The sequence below is a fragment of the Brachionichthys hirsutus genome, chromosome 8, assembly GCF_040956055.1.
Source record: "Brachionichthys hirsutus isolate HB-005 chromosome 8, CSIRO-AGI_Bhir_v1, whole genome shotgun sequence".
NCBI classification, from domain to species: Eukaryota; Metazoa; Chordata; class Actinopteri; order Lophiiformes; family Brachionichthyidae; genus Brachionichthys; species Brachionichthys hirsutus.
Genome location: NC_090904.1, coordinates 2,428,876 through 2,449,022, shown reverse-complemented (window position 1 = coordinate 2,449,022; position 20,147 = coordinate 2,428,876). Strand labels below are relative to the sequence as shown.

General features: G+C 43.8%; 1 protein-coding gene across 1 annotated transcript in view; it reads right to left on the bottom strand.

Moving 5' to 3' along the window:
* The window catches only part of eif4g3a (eukaryotic translation initiation factor 4 gamma, 3a), a 30,254-nt gene that overhangs the window by 7,236 nt on the left and 2,871 nt on the right, over positions 1-20,147 (bottom strand). The window contains exons 2-21 of the mRNA XM_068742008.1: positions 19,244-19,411; positions 18,478-18,570; positions 17,726-17,758; positions 15,930-15,950; positions 13,302-13,481; positions 11,550-11,655; positions 11,142-11,298; positions 10,183-10,321; positions 9,584-9,704; positions 8,457-9,203; positions 6,618-6,694; positions 5,608-5,845; positions 5,378-5,502; positions 4,198-4,317; positions 3,590-3,745; positions 3,237-3,434; positions 2,572-2,718; positions 2,231-2,467; positions 1,430-1,534; positions 202-340 (exon numbers count right to left, since the gene is read on the bottom strand). Of these exons, the coding sequence (XP_068598109.1) occupies positions 202-340; positions 1,430-1,534; positions 2,231-2,467; positions 2,572-2,718; positions 3,237-3,434; positions 3,590-3,745; positions 4,198-4,317; positions 5,378-5,502; positions 5,608-5,845; positions 6,618-6,694; positions 8,457-9,203; positions 9,584-9,704; positions 10,183-10,321; positions 11,142-11,298; positions 11,550-11,655; positions 13,302-13,481; positions 15,930-15,950; positions 17,726-17,758; positions 18,478-18,570; positions 19,244-19,411 (3,307 nt within the window). The remainder of the gene's footprint in view (positions 1-201; positions 341-1,429; positions 1,535-2,230; positions 2,468-2,571; positions 2,719-3,236; positions 3,435-3,589; positions 3,746-4,197; positions 4,318-5,377; positions 5,503-5,607; positions 5,846-6,617; positions 6,695-8,456; positions 9,204-9,583; positions 9,705-10,182; positions 10,322-11,141; positions 11,299-11,549; positions 11,656-13,301; positions 13,482-15,929; positions 15,951-17,725; positions 17,759-18,477; positions 18,571-19,243; positions 19,412-20,147) is intronic.

The window sequence follows — 20,147 nt, the reverse complement described above, 5'->3', positions numbered from 1 at the left end:
TGGAGAATGATTTTAAAGGAATGTGAAAGCTTTCTGCTCTACATGGTGAAACGCTACAGGTCGGCTAACAGATGGGAAGCAGGAAGGGACATTCTGTCTGCCGTCGGGCACACAAGAGCGTCTCTGCAGGACGGCTGCCTGCGTGCTCGATGCTTCCTGAGTCTGTGTGAGCCTTAAAGAGGATCTGGGCTGCAGGCTGACCTGGACGTCTCTTGCTCTCCTTGGACAGCATCTGCTGGTGGACTTTTCTCTGCTCCTCCTGCTCTTCAATTTTTGCATCCTTGTGGATCTGCTCGATGGTTTTTGGGCCTTGGTCGGCTCTCCGTGAGAACCAGTTGTGCTGAAAAGAAAGACCGTAATAATCAGAGCACTAAATCAAACAGAGGAGTTAATGTGAGTGAGCTGAGCCCTCTCAGATTCTCTGAGCATTGATTTGTATGGAATAGCAGTTTAACAATAACGCCAACTGTCGTAAGATCAAACGCTGATACGTGTGCCAATCATCATGACTAACATGCATCTGGAAATGGTCAGCAATGCATGGTGACCTTCATTTGGTAGTGCCAGTATCATCCAAGGTTTTGGGTTTAGTGTAATGTGAAACCTAACAGGAAACTGAACAGCAGGACTTGACGGTCAAGCTTCTTCTGCTCGAGTCAGACAGCTGGAGAAAATGTCACTTGAATCATTGCAGCTGCTACTAATCCTAATTTAAATAATGTCAATGAGGTAAAGTTGATTCATTTAGTCACGTTTGCAACACACTTGTATAAGGAGAGGCTAAAATCAACTTCTCTCACTGAATAAAGTGTAAAAGCGAAACAACTCAAAAGACCAAAGGGCATCAAGGATTCATACGGAAGAGCAAATTAAATCGACTGTGTGCATGCCTTGATAAATCGGTGTATATGACGGCGTGCAGGTCCAAAGTAATTGACTGTAGTACAAAAATATTAATATACAAAAGAAATGCAGTTTAATCCCTCAAGCAGCCCGATGGCAGTGTTGTGATACATCATTAGCCTTTTGTTCAGTGCAACAATCAATCAAGACATGAAGAAGAAAGGCCAGATACCTGCAGTAAATACCGAGAGCATAGCCCCCCCATAAAACAATCTGCCCTCTTACAGCATGGCAATACAACAACAGCGTCATCTCTGCATCATGATGAGTATCACAAATGAGTTTTTATTCAGCCAAAACTTAGTCCGAGGCTGCCTATGGTTTTAAAAAGTAAAACGTGTATACCTAAATTTAAAGAGAGGACTATTATATCTGGTTTGAGGCAGAACAACTTAATTCATTAATTTAATTACCATTTTTGTGTGTGTTTTCTTTATGAAAATGCATTCAAATTCAGTAAAAAAGAGCAGTAAGAGATGCATTTAACAGAATATTACCAGAACACGGACAACCTACTCACACTCACCAGTCTCAGGTCAATAACGTCCTGTAACATAAAGCGTATTCGCGACGATGTCTTCTTCTCTTTGACTATTTTCTCCATCTGATTGAAATACTGATCCATTCGAGGCTGAGGAGAAAAAAATGGCTCATTTGAGACACGCAGGTTCTATTTCTTTACCCATATTTTTGTGATTTCCACATTATTTAACTAAAATAACCAATTACGTGGTTTATTACGTGCAGCAGGAGCTGCCCTGACTTCCCAAAATTAAACTGGAACAGAACAAACCATAATGGCTGAAAAATAAATTAAATTCAGTGTAAAGACCAAGTTCACAATTATTGTTGTCAAGAGATCAAACATTTGAGGGACTCATTAATTATGATCTGCTATTAATTGGTCTAATTAATTTCTTTTTTTAATCTCGGAGAAATTGCCGAGAAAAGCCGTCAACTCGAGGTATTTTCATTTAGATTCATTACAGTGTGGCAGATCAAATGATTGATGTATAACAGGAAGTAGCTTTATAAAGTCTTTGATTGTTTTTAACAGACTTTAACACATTCAGTCCGAGACATTTACATCCACTCTGCTCTTCTTCACATAATCCTGAACTAATCTTTGCATACACTAAACAAATGATACGTTTGCTGGATTTTGTTACAGCGTCTTTAAGATAAACTTTGATAGCTGACTATGCTTTAAGTTACCGATGCAAGAATGCTCTCAATCTTCAGCATCTCACAAAACACTGAACTTTCCTTTCAAGCCCAAACCCAGATTTAAAAGAGCTTTTTTAGCCAGCTTCCTCCTCAGCCTCACCTTGGCCTTCTCGAAGTCGAGGTCTTTGCCGATGGTGGTGAGCAGCCTGCACAGACACTCCACAGACTCCTCGTCGTGATTTTTAAGCAGCTTAACAACACAATCATGCATGATGGGCTCCGTCAGCATCTTCAGCTTGAAGAGCTCGCCAATGAACTTGATGTTGCCGATTGAGCGCCGTCGCGCCTTGTCCTTGGCGTTCTGCAGCTCTTCCTGAAGCCTGTCCCGTTCCGTCACCTGAGAGGACGGAAGGAAACACAAACACGTGACCCGTAATAAGTTTCATTCTCTCCCAGGTGCCACAAATATTTCAGTGCTTGAGCTATTCATGGAGGACATACCGATACGGCGGCCTCAAGCTCTTTCTGCTTCTTTTCAAACACCACATCGTCCACTTTGTCTTTTTCAAACTCCTTCTGGCAGCGATTTAGCAGCAGTTTGCGAAAGTTCACTGTGGCGTTGGGCTTGTCTGCCATCGGCACTTTGAGCTGGACATGAACAGTAGATAGGAGAGGAAGCAGTGGGACAAGCCGAGAGACAACGCGTTTAAAACGCTTTAAAGAGCCTCGACTCGAACGTTGCCTGAACACCAGGATGAACACCAAATACACTCGGGGATTATTCTAAATCCCGCTTTGCTCACTATATTAATGGTTATTTTCTCTCTAACAGTGACTGAATACAGGCGGTTCTCGCCTAACGATATACCGGTACTTGTTTAACGACGATTCAAAGTCAAGACGGACTTACTGAAATATAAAAGCAACGCTTTTAGCGACAAGGAGTCGCTGTTACGACGAGCAGAACGCACCGGCTGAGCGGCGTGAGCGAGGACGTCCATATTGACCGCACGCACACAAAATGTCTGCCAGTTAGGGATTTCGTTTAACGACGGAATCGTTTAGCGACGGGGACTTTGGAACGTAACTCCGTTGCCAAGTAGAATTATCAATAGACTAGTTATTTCATGATTTACTATCCCTACATTACATTCTGAGTTGCTTACCATGGCGAGGCAGCGGCACATGTTTCCATAGGCCACAGAGAAGCTGGGCTCATCGATGGCCTTCTCAAAGACCAGGTCGATGACCCCTTTGAGCCTCTCCTCCGTGTCGATGGTCAGGTCCGTCACCTGGTTAATCAGCTGGTTGAACTTCTGAGGCGTCAGCTTGTTCAAGATGCTACGCACCTTCCTGAAAAGCACCTGAGGGGACATCAGGCAAAAAAGGTAGGTCACCATCGGACTCCTTCATAGAACGAGTAAGAGTCAGACCTAATCTGATGCCGATATGTGCTGATCATGCCTTTCATTCCCAGCCACGTGTTTATTTGTACACGTGTGTGTACATTTGAACCCACCTGTGTTTTTTCGCTGTCAGAATCCTCAGTGGGCCCCTCCCTCTTCATTCCAGGTTTCCAGGCATTGTCAGATTTTTGAAGCTGAACTTCGTTGTTCACCGACACGTTCACGATAATCTTTCTGGCCGGAGGCCTCCGAGCTCCGATGTTCAGAAGCTGCGATATAAAGGAAGACGGGATACAGCAAAGCAGAAAACAGGGTTGCTATGGAGATTTTAACAGTATGATGAATACCATTATCATCATCAGTAGTTATAACTAACGAACTTTTATTTCAGGGTCAATTTAACTACGAATTGCTATGTTTTCGTTTTTTTTGGTTGTCCAACGTTTTCATTGTGTAATTACTAAAATATTATGTACTGAAGAGTAAAAAAAAAGTCTCTTTTGAAAATAAATGAAAACAATAACTATAACTTTACAATAACTCGTAAAGTGGCATGCGTCACGAAAAAGGTTGCAGAGCCCTGATCTAGATATAAATATATTTAACAAAGTACTTCCAACAATGTCGCTGCTTTCCCGGTCGTTGTGTCGTGCATCCATGAAATGCAACATCACACGTATCTAAGGAGTTTACAGAAAGTACGAACGCATGCGTGACTCACTGATGAGCCTCGTCCTCCGGCCATCTGCCTGCCAAAATCTGCAAAGGCAGGCGTGAAGTCAGGTCCTCTGGATACCGTCCTGGAGTCAACCGCTCGAGATGATAACTTGTTTTGGTTCATCTGAAAAACATGCGAAAGCATCGTCATTACACAGACGCACAACAAGGGCTGGACCAGCAGGGGGAGCAGTGCTCCGCTAATATTAGCGGCAATAGGGTGAGCCAGGAGTCAGCCTGGTCTCCGGGTGTGTGTGTGTGTGTGTGTGTGTTCGTGCCCGTACAACTTTCTAAACAATCGGTTACTTAACGTTACTCAGTTAATATATTTCGGTGTACTGTATTATATTTTTACTGATCTGGTAAAAAACAGACTGCAGACCAGCCTCTTCACGGAAAGAAGTCAGAACCAGATTTTGTAGCTTTTTTGGGGGGGTGGGAGCAAGATAGTCGTGGGGGAGGAGTCACAAACAAATCCAGCTCTCTGTCTTTCAGCAGTCAGCGACTTCCTCTCCACTTTCCCACAGAGATTTCACTTTCTCCCTCAGAGAATATGAAACTGTGGGATTGGACCAGATCAGCTGCTTGCTGGTCCGATTGTTCTTTTTGCGGGGTGGGGGAGGGGCACGCTACTCTAAAAGGTGCCAAGCGTGACATACTAGCAATGTGATTTTAATCAAAACAACATTTCAGGATGCCATATGCGCCGCTAATGACCCAAATGTTCTGTGGTACAAGTTCAACCAGCAGGCAGAGAGCGAAACGCTGAATGCTGCTGTGAATAACAAAGAACAAACTCCTGGGGGGGGGGGCTATACTGTATATAAATAAAAGGGCTTCAACTACTGACAGCATTCATTATTGCTCAAATCATCATTTAATATCATTCAGATTTTAAAACCTCAGATGTTGGTGATTAACAAGCCAATCGATGCACCGACACTAAATACAGAGAGAAACAGCAAATACTCAAAGGTGAAGGAAGAGAACGTTTCACACACTTAAAAGAGTGATCGTCTTTCTGCCAGTTACTTCTGTGGACTCAGTTCTTGTTTGTGAAGAAACGTTTCCAGTCGATTCAAAGGTTAACGTTTAAAGAAGGACTTCCTGAAGTGGTTGGACATTGATCCACCTTCCTCCAGAGGTTGAAATACATTTGGTGACTGGACTACCGTCTTACTCACCTTGTCCAACACCACATCGCTGATGGGTGGGAGACCCTCGGGCTTCTGGATGCAGGCAGACATGAACTGGAAGCCCAGCAGGAATTCCCTGTCGTATTGACGCTTGCCAGTGGATTCGGACAGGTCTGGACACCCAACCAGAGAGGACAGACGAAATAGCAGAAAAGCATGCATGTCTAATGTTTGTCTGTACATTGAACATTAATCATAAATACGAGGCCCCCTCTGACCTCCAATGTCCGCTGTGGAGTTGTCCTTCTCTCCGACGGTGGCACCGCTGTCGCTGCTTTCTGTCTCTGAAATGTGTCCTGCCCCGTTCCTCATGGGCTCCATCTCAACGTCCCCATTCTCCTCGAGGGTAGCGGGTTTCCCATCAGGCTCTGGCGTCGGGGAGGGAGTAAAGACTGGTGGAGGAGCTGACTGAAGGGCCTGGTCTCCAGCAGGCTGAGGCACTGGCCCGGGCTCGCCCTGTGTGGAGGCGAGACACAGGTGCGAGACACAGGTGCGCGTTACGCACGTTGAGATGTTGCTGTGATGCAGCGTTCTCAGTCTCTTGTCGGGGATTTGACTTGACAACTAATAAAGCATTGCTTCACACAGCAGTTAACGAGCTGAGGCCCGATCAGGACTCGGATATATATGGATCGTTATTTGTCATTACTTTTTATCAGAGCTGGAGTTACGCAGTGGCAAAGAGTGAGACCGGCGTGACATCACTTCCTGTGACGCTATTGGTTGAATGCTGGCTAAACAGGGTAGCAGTTTGAAGCGAGTCGTGCGAGGATGTCTGCGCCGTGGAAGTATTCTGAAGTGGATGAGAAGAACCTGGCGATTAAATATTCGTATTTCATATTTCCTGTTGCTCTAGTCCTGGGAGTACAATTCTCCCAGTTCCAGTCCCAGGAGAGCAGAATAAAGGCAGCTTTTTCTCCAGTGGGCTGCTGAACACTGGAGCCGATGGATAGAACTACTTCATGTCGTTCTCGGACGATACAACACCCCGGATTGTGCCTTTTCCTCACCTCCCTCTCTCTGAGTTCTGGTCTTAGGCTGTGTGGAAGTTACGGTATTTCAAAAAGACTAACAAAAACATTTATAAGAGGGCAAATAGTTTTCACACCCGACTTCTACCAAGAGCTTAGGAACAAACTTTGAAACTTAGAGATGATTCATGTAGGCATGTAAAAGACATTTGACTACTTGCTCAGGCCTGGTTCTGTTCTCGGGCCTCGATTCTCACCTCCTCCAGAGGATCGTCTCCAGCAGCATCATCTGGTTTCCCCCATGTCTTTGGTAAAGCAGAAGCTATCTGGTTGACTGCAGCAAAAGACAAATGCAGAAGCATGAAGTCAGTCGTAGCCGGTTGGCAAACACCAACAGAACAGATTTAAACTTTGGCTTTTAACGCATCAATGGAAATAAAGCATCGCTTCATCTCGATGGGAAAAGCTGTAAATGTAGGCAGAGCTGGTAAATGTAATGATCATATATTACACCACACCCATTTTCTATTGCACTCAAGCAAACAATGTCTGACAAATGTGGTGATGAAATTTAAGGATATAGCCAGAGAATCTTCCATTACAAACAGCTGGAATGACAGTTTGTGGTATCTTGTGGGGGGTGCGTCAGGAGTACAGGGTCCGGGGTCCTTTGCTCGGGGCTGTCTGGTCCCTGTATGATCGAAGTCAGAGCTTTGTTCGCATTGCAGGCAGTAAGTCAAACCTGTTCCTGGTGCATGTTGGACTCCGGCAGGGCTGCCCTTTATCACAAGTCCTGTTCATAATCTTTGCGGACTGGATTTCTAGGTGCAGCCCGGGACCGGAGGGGGTCTGGTTTGGGGATCCAAAGGATTTCAAAGGATGCTGGACCTCCAGCATGCACTGGGGCGGTTTGTAGCAGAGTGTGAAGCAGGTGGGATGAGGATCAGCACCTCCAAATCCGAGGCCACGGTCCTCGACCGGAAAGAGGTGGTCTGCCTTCTCCGGGCCGGTGGGGAGTCTTTGCCTCAAGTGGAGTTCAACTATCTCGATGGTCATCATGATGATATCTCGGGGTCTTGTTCACAAGTGAGGGAAGAATGTGGCGTGAGATCGACAGACGGATCGGTGCAGCAGCGGCAACAATGCAGTCGTTGTATCGGTCTGTCGTCTGCCGGAGCTGAGCTGAAAGGAGAAGCTCTCGATTTACCGGTCAATCTATGTTCTATTCTCACCGATGGTCATGAGCTCTAGGGAAAGTTAATGTCCAGTTAAGACTTGCAGAAAATTACGCATCTCCATAAACGCTGCCGACAGCGTTGAATTGTGGGATACTGTTACGAAAAGGACACACACCTCTATATAACACAAGAACATCCTGAACTAATAGGAATTCATCATTAAAGATTCTAAAAGGTAAAAGAAAAGACATTTCACCGACTTTGACTCTTCAGGTATTGTGATTGCTTCCACACCTCCACAGTAAATATGAGGTCTGCACACCTTGACAGTAAAACACAGATGCCATTGAAGCCCTTCAGTTCTATCCGTGCTGCTCTGCAGATTCAGATTCTACTCAACTACCTTTTAATTTATTATATTGCAAATAAAATTATGAAAAGTTGAAAAGGATTTTTATCTTAGACTCAGCAATAAGAGTTACTACTACTGCACTTTCTGCTTGCCCCGTGAGGGGTCACCACAGCAAATCAACCTTCTCCACTTCACCCTGTCCTTCGCATCGCCCTCCCCAACACCAGCCACTCTCAGCCTAAGAGTTAGCATCGTTTAAAAAAAGGGAAAAAAGGTTCGGCATCGACCTAACCCAAATTGAGTTTGAGTTTATTTAAAACAGGGACAATACATATTGATGAACGTTTACACGTAAATATGTAAGATTTCCATCTTTAGTCCCTTTGACTGAATTGATGACGCTCTCTCTGAATCAACCTTTCAACATGTACTTGCTGAAACATGATAAAGTAATGTTTGCTATAAAAGTATTGGTAGTCATTAAAAAACACAAAAAAGTGTCATTATTGCGCGTTTCAAACGATCTAGAATAAAATACAGGTGTTGAAATGCAGTCGGTACTCTACCTGAAGTGGGCCTCCTCCTGGGGAGCGCTTGATGCTGAGACTCTGTAATTCCAGTCATTCCCCCGTGCGCCTCTGTCCAGACTCTTGTGAGGTCTTTCGTGTCTAATGACTTGTTCAGCTCGTCGGCCTCTACCGTGGCCTGCACTAGAGGTGGAAGTCCAGGGGGGAGAATAACAGGCAAAGATGGGGTGGGGCTTGAGGTCAGGGTGACTGGCACAACAGCCACAGGTGCCAGGGGGGTGAGTGCAGCGGCAAAGGGCATCTCCGGTCTGACATCCACGGGCAGCGCTTCAGAGACCTCCCTATAAACAAGCGAAGACGACTGGGCCTGGAGCACAGCAGGGACCAGGAGAGGGGGCTCATGGGCCGGGGCGTCCAATGCCATCCCAACATCAGCAAGGCCATTTAAAGCCTCGGAAGCCAGTGCCGGTGGTGCAGCAAGAGTACGTGGCGGGTCCGACAGAGGCTCGTCTATGTTGGGAGTCTGAAGTGGTTTTTGCTCAGCAGCTGATGGGGAGGGAGAGGCAGAGGAGTCCCCGGATGAAGGAGGGTCACGTTTGTTGACTACTGAAATCGGGAGAGTGGCAGGAGCGGCCATTGCTTCAGGGAAGGATAGTTCTGGTTCAACAGTAGGAAAGGCCTCAGTTACAGGAGTATTGGCCTCGATTCTGTCCACAGAGGCTTCGGGCTGCACCGGCCCAGGTGAGCTGGGCTTCTGGGCAACTGGCTCCAGTTTTACAGGTTCATCTGAAAGGATGAAGAGTTGAGAACAAAGCAGGGTGCCTTATCGGTAATGTTAACATGATCTATTGTAGAAATGAATCGTGCATATTGATTCTTAGAATGGTTGCTCCACTTAAAAATAAACTGTTCGTACCGTATTCACACCTCATCATAGTTTGGCTGCTGCGACTTATATATATGAAAATATGTACAGAAACCTCCGGCTATCCGCGGTTCCAACTTAAGATACGCAAAAAAAATACAATCATAATTCCTTCTCGAACAGACTTGGTTTAATTTAGCATCTCTAAGTTAATCCCAAGAACTGTTCAGGTTTAAACAACCGGTTTTGTGTTCAGAGTTGTGGGTGTATCTTAAAAAGGATTAAGGACTTTTTTGCAGACCTGACCCTGGCTGGGTATCGGAAGCCCCAGCGGTCATCGGCTGTTGGTGCTGTGGTGGCTCCGGTGTGTAGCCTCCTGAATGCTGCTGCTGCTGCTCTGGAGTCTGGCTGCTGCTCCGCTGCTGCGATTTGAGGGGGAAAATGTGAGGATAATGAGGGTGCGGCCATAAAAATGAGCAACACAGAAAACAGAGAGACAAAGATTCCGCCGAACGAGAATATTCAGAGTATGTAACGCAATCTACTGGGAAAGTATAGAGCAAATGAAAGGAGACAGTGACAGGAAGGAAGCAGGTGTAACATTAAAACGGCTGTTAGAGCATGTCAGGAGAGAATTACAGATGTGACCTTCTCCGTTTCCTCATTTCTATTGGAAAGGACTTGGGCTAAATTAGTCTAATCACATTTCTAAAAACAAACTGGAGCTTATCAAGTTTTTCATAAACATTAGTCCTAAACGCCAAACAACCAGCCTCTTTCAGACATAAACTCAACGATGAGTCTGAGGCCAGCATTGAAGAATAAATGTTCCAAGACACAGAGGCTGCATTCGTTGCTCTACAGTACGACATTCCCAAAGGAGTAAGTCAAGAGTCATACCTGTGGGGGTGTCGGGGTAGAGGAGGCGCGGCCGACAGGAGGTGTTGAATTCCTGCTCCCTGAACCCCCTGCCATGATCTCCTCGGTGATATCCCTGCCACCCTGATTCGGGTCACGGATACGGATCTGGGAGGACAATGGCACAAAAAAAAAAACACAACTCACTAAAGCACCCAAGTCGTAGAGCGACCGTATACAACAGGGGCTCTAAAGCGGAGATCAAACGTTTCTGTGTTGATCAATCAAGTCGAATGAACCACATCTGGCTGCACGTACTGACAGACCTGCCACCATTCTGCCCCAAATCAAGAATCATGGTAAACAAACAAAATCACGGAGCAGTTGAATTACGTAGGGAATCTGGAAAAAGAGAAGTAAAAAAAAAAAAATAGACAAACTAAAATCACCTGGCCTGTACAGTCTATAAATAAAAAGTACACACACCAGGATTAATATGCATCACATGCAGTATCAATGGCCTATACTTGTGCAAATGTTACAGACACAAAATGTCTGCCAAGTTGTCGGTTAACGGGGTTTCATTTTGGGCCTTTGGAGTGTAACTCCGTCGTTAAGTGAGGACCACCTGTATCGACAATCAATAGTCAATCAATCCTGATGCACGTGATTGTGATATGCAAATCTCAGAAGAAAAAGAGGCAGTGTGCTGATCAGAGGAGAGGGGAAGGCTGGCTATCCTGAGTCAGCAGATGAATAAGCTTTAGAACACAAATGAGTATTCCAGATCTCAGCTATGGCCAAAAGACCCAACAAATAATTGAATGTTCCACCTGTTTGATCAAACAATAAGATACGCAAGAATGCGAGTGGCCACACGATGGATGTTCATACAGGAGATGTTTAAAGGATTTATTGTTGTGATTCAGTTCAGTTTACAAGTCGGATGCAAAAACAGCCTCTACAGGACAAGACAAAGGAACTCCGAGATACTCACTGGTTTTTTCTCACGTTTAGCTGGTGGAGGTTGCTGTGGTGTAGGCACTATGATGGGGGGTGAGGGAGGGTACACAGACTGCCCTGGGTAGTAGGGTGGGCCGGCTGTCGGAACGGGGGTGGGAAGAGACGGTGAGACAGGTGGGTGGTACCTGAGGGGGTCTGCGAGAACACAAAAGAAGTCTAATGGGCTTTGTGTGTTTGTACAGGGAGGAGTCAACTTACGACCTACGCGACTCGCGTCTGTCTGACGTTACGACCGCACTCGTACGTTGTTGTTTTTGTCCGTTTACAACGAGTTTTCTTGACGTGCAGACTCACGGCCAAGTCGGCATACGACGAAACCCTCGGAACCAACCTCCTCTGTTACTGTAAGGTGAATTCAGATTACAGATCGGTGTCAAACGACTCACGATATGGGGCCGGGTACTCTCCTGGACCCGGGTAGAAGGTACCGGACCCTGGAGGCTGCACAGAATACTGCTGAGGGGGTCCCACGTAGGGGCTACTGTGGCGATACTGCAGGGGACAGACAGACAACAACAAGACCGTCTTTTTTAAATACACACTCACACACATAGCTAACCAGGACCAGCTGCAACCACAGCCGCTCTGTAGTAACTCAAACTAAACTAAACAAGAGGCCAGAACAAGATTTTTAACATAAATACTTGGTATTCCAGGAAACTAAATGTACATATCATTTTTGACCTACGTTCGAGTCAAAATCTCCCGCTGCAAGAAAAATACCTTCCACTCATGCATATTTCAAGATGTTTGGTTTGACAGAGGGCCGGTTCTAATTATGAATTAACGGATCTGCTCTTTGCCTCCATCAGCAGGACACCGATGACTCACTCCAGAGTGCTGCAACTTTACTTTGCCTTAGGAGTTCGCTGAATTGTTGTAATGTTTAAGAGCTTCATTTAATGATGATCACGTGTCGTCTCCGTGCCATCGCTGGCAGATGGCCTCAGCCCAAAAGGGACTCCTTCCGTTTGACTGAATGTGGTTTTTGGAGTTAAGGGCACTGCAGCCTGACTGTTTTGTTTGCCATTATTCTCTTAGTCACAAAGCAGCTTCAGAAGAACCTCTGAGCAAATTCAGCTGCTGGTCGGTTTAACAGCCGGAGCCCGTCTGCTTTAAATTCTGTTTTGTTTCTTCACTTTTTTTTTTAAAGAATGTATAAACATTTCTAACACATTACTTTAGAATTGATCTGGTCTGTCTTCCAACAGTCAAGTGAGTGAGAGAGAAAATGTAATTAATAATAGACTGCTCGTCTTCAATGCCGGTTCCCTCTCACGGATAAGGGTGGGGCTGTACGGTGCTCTAGAGACCGCAACCCCCAAAATGATGGTGCGAGAGACCCGCGACACCCCCCTGACCCGTGCGATGGATGAAACATACAAATGCTGCGCACGAGGCACAAATAGGCCTCTATAAAAACAGGCGGAGCAACAACACAAAGAACACCCAAATTATTATTTTAGTAATACCAGAGTGGTGAATACATCAGTAACCGAAGTAACAAGTGAACACAGTATACAGGACAAAAATACCGATCTTATCCAGTCACACTGTTCTGGAGCAGTCTCTTGTGGGAAATACTTGTGAAAATGTTCCATTCTTGCTTGAAGGCGAGTAGTGATAGACTTGACAGTGTTTTTCCTCCATGAATGTTCAGGTGTCCTTTTCACAGGCTTTAGACCAGGGGTGCTCAATACGTCGATCGCGAAGGTGTAGTCGGTCGATCGCATCACATATTGTTTGATTGACATTTACATTTACATTGTAAATAAAGAATCCTCGCTATATTTGAAAATACTTTTATGTTTAGCATTTTTTTAGTGGGTAGATCTTTGTGACTTGGTCATTTTCAGCTCGCATGCTGAAAAGGTGTGAGCACCCCTGATATACAGTATTTATTGTAATATAAAATGTGGTTTTTATTACGGGCGGTCGCGCTAATGTCTGTGAGCAGTGCAACATTTTTGCTCGTGTCTCAAAGCAAAATTTTTCTTGTGTCTCGGAACACTCGTATCTCAAAGCGCTCGCATGTCGAGGTATTACTGTATTTGTGCTTGAATTGAAGACAAAACATAAAACATGTTCAGATTGTGTCGATGATGATAAATAAAAACTCTATAGTGTGTCTGTGTCACCTGTGGGATAAAGTATTGTGCAGCCTGTGGGGAAGGGAAAGGCATGGGCGCCATGGTCATCATGATTGGTTGGTTAGCGGGGTAGACTGCTGCTGCAGGTGTCTGAGAGCCGGGCCGTATGGAGGGCGTATTTGTAGGGATGGTGGGCCTCACAGTCTGCATCTGAGTCCGCTGGAAAAACTAAAAGCAACAAATGAAAAGAACAACGAAAGCCATGAAGTACACAAGCAGAGGCACTGATCTTAACATGCTGCCATCCTTTACCTAAAACACAAACAAGCCAACACATTTCCACAAAGAGACAGCCCAAAAACGTTCAGTATTGCAGCAGACAATTACTTTAAAACTACAGGTGGTCGTCACTTCACGACGGATTTACGTTACAAAGACCCTGTCGTTAAACACATTTTTCGGTAAACAAAATCCTGTTAAACAACAACTTGGCAAACATTTTGTTTGGTCAAGAAAGTTTATATTTGCATACGGATAGGCCATTTATACTGTACATGTGATGCATATTGATCCTGGTGCAGTAATACCTTGATATACGAGTATAATACGTTCCTGGACCAAGCTCGTAACTCAAACCGGTTTTCCCCATATAAGATAACTGAAAATGTAATCTGTTCCAGCCGTCTGAAAACACTCAAACGCCAACAACAATGGAAAAAACGTTAATTGCTATATAGATACACACAAATTGATACAATAAATGATATACAGTATTACTATAACATAAATGTGGTTTTATTATGAGTTTTACCTTCGAGACAGACAAGAGCACAAACAACAGTGTGCCGTAAGTCGCTTTCACACTTAAGCGGACACGGTTCAGACTCGGTTCGATTGGGGAGCTGAAAGTTGCAACATTGTTGCATGTATCACTTGTTTCGGTTCTGCTTTCACACTGATTTCTAAGGAGAACTGCACTTTCTGAGCGTGGTTGAAAGGGGAGCTCGTTGATTGGACAAAGTAAGAGGGGACATCCCTCCCTCTCCCATGTTTTTTTTGGTTTGGAGTGTGCGCTGGACTAGATGCACTGCGTATAACGTTATAACGTACGTAGACTGGCTTTTAATTGATGGAGTCCTCCATTTTAATTAGCTTTTTTTTTTTTGCTTCCGCTCTTTACAGCCAAAACAGCCCGACGAAATTTGTACCTGCATTCACTGTGTGGAAAAAAAGCATAGATTCAATCAGAAAGCAACAAGGCCTTTTCTCATGCATCACAAGGCCCACAAAAATAAAAGAAAATATACTTGCAGCAACTGGAGCTAAAATGACCTCGATACAGCGCATGTCACCACCCAGTTAAAGGTCAATATTGTATGGCTTTGTGTCCAGACCAGCCAGAAGGACAACCACTACCAACAGCTTGATGGAATTCCAAACAAATAGGTGGGAATAACCAACAATGCAGTCATTGTGTGCTCAAGCGAAGGACATAATAAACAATGCTGTTAAACAGTCTAAAATCTCCTTTAACATAATTAATTAGCTTCAATAATTTTATAATAAATATACTCGAGCTGCACGATTATGGCCTATATGTTGATCGTGATTATTTTGATCAAAATTGTGATCACGATTATTAATGACGATTATATTTTTTTTATGCTTTTGTATTGTACTTTAACATTTAAATCAACAGAGCACTGCTTCCACATCCGTGTTGTGCTACATTCTTGCTAATGTTCAAATATTTGCATCAAATAAGACTTAAACATCTATATCATATCAGTGCATGGCCTAGAGGCAAAATATGAATAACATTGTACAGGCATCGGGCTTTCGCTTGACCCGTCTCTCTCTTTCCTGTGATCGGCTCCCGCAACATTCAGTAAAGTTTGAGTTTTTCCACACGCTGTCGATGTAGGGTGCGTCAGACAGTCCTCAAGGGGGAACACCTAAACATCTGGATCGCCCCCTGGTGGTTGGCGGTTAGTCTAGGAAGCGCTTAATTTGAAATATAGTGGAGTTTTTCTATGAGCGGAGCACGCATTTAAATGTCACATATCGCGACGATTATGCTCATTTAATCGTGGGAGGCCAAAATCACGATTAATATTCGATTAATTGTGCAGCCCTAAAATATACTTGTGGAATTCTGGGAAAGGACAAGGAAACCATTTACCAGATACCTGAAGCCGTCTCTGTTAAATTGCTGGCAAAGCCAAAAAGTCAACAGACAAAATAACTCAGAAAAAGTGCTTCAGAGTCAATCAGGGAAACATTAAATGGCTCTGCATTGGTAACGAAACAAAACGTTTCATTTTTAAATGTGAAGTCTTCCTAATCACATGGACATCAAAGGAACTAAAAACACAAATGTTGGGGAGGAATAAGCACCAATTTCCATCCTGCATGCTTTTCAAGTTGCAAAAGTATTAAAGATGAATAATGAATGGAGCAAAACATGACAATTATGATGGGACAAGTCCCATTATGATCTTCCACAAGGTAAAAAGAGGACAGAGATAAAATGATGATAAAAGGCCTCTGTTGAGCATACAGCCATGACAATGAGTGGGGGTGCAAGTTCAAAAGTCAGGAGGGAGGGGATCATTTCAGGGCGATCCTTATGTCATGCAGATCAGCAGAGACGTTTGAGAAAGAGGTTGAAGTTACCTGGATGGGCCTGAATCCTCCCTTGAGTAGTGAAAGCAGGAAAGAGAGAAAAGCCAGCGGGAGACTGAAGCCTCAATACAAAACAAGCAGGTACTCCATTGACCCACACAAATCAAAAACAGGAAGTACCTAATTATTTTTATATCACAGCACCTTCGCCTGACTGTTTTGTCAATGGAGAACAGAAAAGCAATCTTATCACTAACTGATGGTCGAGCAGAGAAAGGCTCCAAGTCAAAATGTCACATCAGCACATATTCCACCCTCATCCCAACACTTTCCTTGATAGGGGATTCCCTTCATCGAATTGTGTAACCAAACCTAAGCCTCTGTGCCAATCCAGGCGTTGCTTTGCGAATGTGTCCAGTGAGACCTGCGTGTCCCCTTACAGGAGACTTCACCGCTCTGGTAGCACGGTGGTCCAATTGGCTCCACCTTGGATCAAGCGGGCTGTTTTCACTCTGTAGTATCAGAGAGCATCCCACACTAAACTCGGGTTGCTGCGCAGCTTTTTTCCTTGACTTGAAACACTTCTTGAATCATCTCTGTGATTTAACTTTCTCATCTTTTCTCCTATATTATGGTTGTGTAAATAAATTCAAATGTTGATCAAAACTACAATTAGAATACCGTAATACTCCCATAACTATCTGAAATTAGGCCAATATGTGTTCTGTGTTCCATGTTTGGGTGGAAACGCTGAAATGTAGTTCAAGTCTGACAAATAACAGGTTTTAAATAAGTGAAATTAATTTTCTTACCACATCTTTGATTCATTTTGTCCAGCATTTGCAAGCTGCCCGCCAGAGCCAAATGTTGTGTAATTGATGCTTTCAGTTCAATTAATTCAATCCAAGTCAATGGGACACTCACAAGACGTCACTAAAATCACTTTGTCCCATTAAAATCTTTCAGAAAAAGATGTGTATCGATTTGTACGTCGAATATTGCATATCGTATCGTGATATTCGTTTATCGCTAGAGCCCTAATAGACACCTTATATGGAAGCGTGCTTGCATCTTATATTTATGCTTGCTTTTCGATGCAAAATATTGCTTGCAGGCTGGCTTGCATTTTAAAGTGCTCGTATGTCGAGGTATTACTGTACCAGAAATAAAGACAACACAGTTTGGGCCAAATGAATACTTCTCTGATCTTTATGTGCGGTTGTCTGTGCATCAAGTGTGTTTCAGGATTACAATGGCTGTATTCTCCATCGGAATAAAAGGCCGCTGTTAGGCTTCATCCGTTTTCTGACCCCACTTCCGTGGCGACACAAACGGTTCCCTGGCCAGTTTGTGACAGCCAGAGAATGGTCCTGTGTGCACACAGACCAAAGCCGGCAACACACAATGCTTTCAAAACATAAAACAGAAGGTAAGAATGTTCGTCTTCAATCACGATGAGCAAAAAAAGAAAGGAGTCAACTGGACAAAGTTAGATCGAAGACTTTTCACCTCTCATCCAAGAGGCTTCTTCAGTTCTGAGAGACTGCTACAGAGTTTAGATACTTATACACTTGTTGGAAACAAAGAAGGGACCGAGATCACCAAGGCAATCAGACTCCCCAGGAGTATCAGCATTTCCTTTATGAATGCTTATGCTTCCCGGCTTTCCTTGAAACCTGACTAACAAATTCCCTGCAGTCATTTGCATCCAAAAGACTTGTATAAGACGCAAATCAAAGCACCACTAGGTTTGTTTGTCGGACGAAGCGGAAATTTACACCCAGACATGACATACAGCGTCATGATTGGTCCATTAAGTCATGTGGTTTTACGGAAAGGTCGATTACCTGATGGTGGGTTGGTCGAGGGCCCGTAGCAAACTGGTGGGGGGAGAGAGGAGTCCAGCAAGTCCAGCAAGGAGAATTGAAGCAGTGAGAGGGAAGAGCACAAAATAGAGACAGTAATAATATTAATGACGAAGGCATAAGCTTGAAAAACAAAACACAAAACCACAGAGTCACAACACGAGGAAATGGTGAACACTCCAGCTCTCCGATCACAATCAAAGTGTGTGTTAGCAAGCAATACTACTACTGTACTTCAGTGGCGGGCCGTGCATTTCACACCGACCTTCAGTCATGTCCTACTTAGTCCAACTCGAATAAATACCCCTCATACTACCCTCATTTATGACACCACGGCTGGAGAATTAGTATACAGAAACACATTTACGCAGTACTGGGTGTTGCATCACCTCAATCGTGTACAATACGGGCTATTTTCCAGAGCATTTAAAAATCAATAAATCTTTTCATCAGCAATTAAAACTTATCACTATACGTGGTACCGTCAAACTTACAAATCAATGATAACTTACGTTATCATTGATTTGATATGAATGAAATAGAATTACAAAAACACATGAAAAATGAATTAAATAAAATTGTCCCCGAAAACACTTATTTCAGCACAAATCAGGAAGCTGATAAAATAAATCATGCCTGGATACGCGTTTGTCCTCTCGAGCTATCCTGAGCAAACTCGATGAGACTTTCATTCAAGCACAAACTGTTGGGACACTTGAAGGCAGGATACTCACCGGGCGACTTTGTGTCTGTGCATTCATTTGCTGTGTATGGGTAGAATACACTAAAGGGGCAGAACCAGCATTTTGTCCAGGGTTGTATGGAGACTGTCAAAAGAGGACAAGGAACATACTTACTTAGTTTATCAAATATAATATAATTATTACATTTACCACAGACCATCTTAAAAGGCAATGGCAGATGGATGTAGGCGAGGAAATAAGAGAAGAGAAATGGGCTCTACTGATAGAAAACACACTTAAAATTCTGAGGAGCAATTCTGACAGAGAAACACGATTTAAATTATTACTACTACTAGAAGATAACCTAAAGGAGTTCTAGGACACCTGGATACCACTTATAAATAAAACTAACTTCACGTAGACTGAAAAAATACTGTATCTTATCATACTGTATCCATGGAGTGTGCTTTTTATTCTCTCTCTACTGATTGTTTACATGTACTGTATGTGAACACATATATGTACTTCAATCCCAATAAAAATATTTTTTTAAACTACCAACTAACCTGCAGTATCTGTTTGTTATTTCGACCAAAGACTGGCACAAATATTTCAGACAAGTGTTTGGGAACTAAAAGGGTAGAATATGTGACCTTTAATTTATCTTTGTAAAACTTTATCTTGAGATGATTATGGCAAGCAATACATTTTGGTGTTGAATTGTCACCTTGCCCTAACAAAATTCATGAGGAGAAAGCAGGCAAATCAGCAAAACAAGCATGAACAAGTAGAGAGGATGATGCAGCGATAAACTCACCCCTGCACCCGCTTCCCAGCCCTTAGGGTAGCGATATGGAGAAGCTGCAGTTACCGATACCTGAGAGAGCGCTGGGGAGTGGGCGTGACCGGGCGGTGTGCCCGCCAAGCTCGGGTGTCCCTTTGTGATGTCATGAGCACTGTAATGAGGGCCAGCATGCCTGGGCACCTGCAACAAATCAACAAGTACAATTAGACAGGTACACTCGGAGATATGTCTCATTGATGTAAGTGAGGAACAGCAGTGGAAGGTTTCCACAGGTCATTACCCCCCCCCCCCACCCCCTCCCCCCCATCCTGCTGAGAGGTGAATACTTGTACGGTGTATTCCAGCCTGCTGCAGTTGGCTGACGATGGTACGGTGCCCTGCTTCACTATTCAAAAATGAGGAAATACTGGATCAATTAATCATATTTCCATGTCATTGATCAGTGATAGATAGGGTGCCCCTGATACTGAATAGGCACTAGGTAATGAGTCTCAGAATGGACCTACGAAACGTCATCACAGATGGATGGATGGACGCATGACGTCCCCCAGTGTCACACGCTGCATATCGGCTTGGTTTGGTTAATTACATGTTACGTCACATTTACAGGTGTCAAACCTTGATCACATAAGCTGAAATTGAAGAGACAAAGTTAAAGGCCAAACTGATTTTACATTCATTGAGCCTGCAATATTTTGACCCGAGAAGTTCAATTGGAAAAGATTACAATTACTTTTTCCCTCAATAAAATAAATGTGTGACCTGGTTGGGATGTGCATGTGACACGTGTGACTTAAAAGGCTTGTAAATCTAATCATTATGGCATGATTAATGTTGCATTCATTAAGTGTGAATTATCATGTTCCTGTGCAGATTACAGGCCATTAATTAGATAGTGGAGAATATATTAATATTC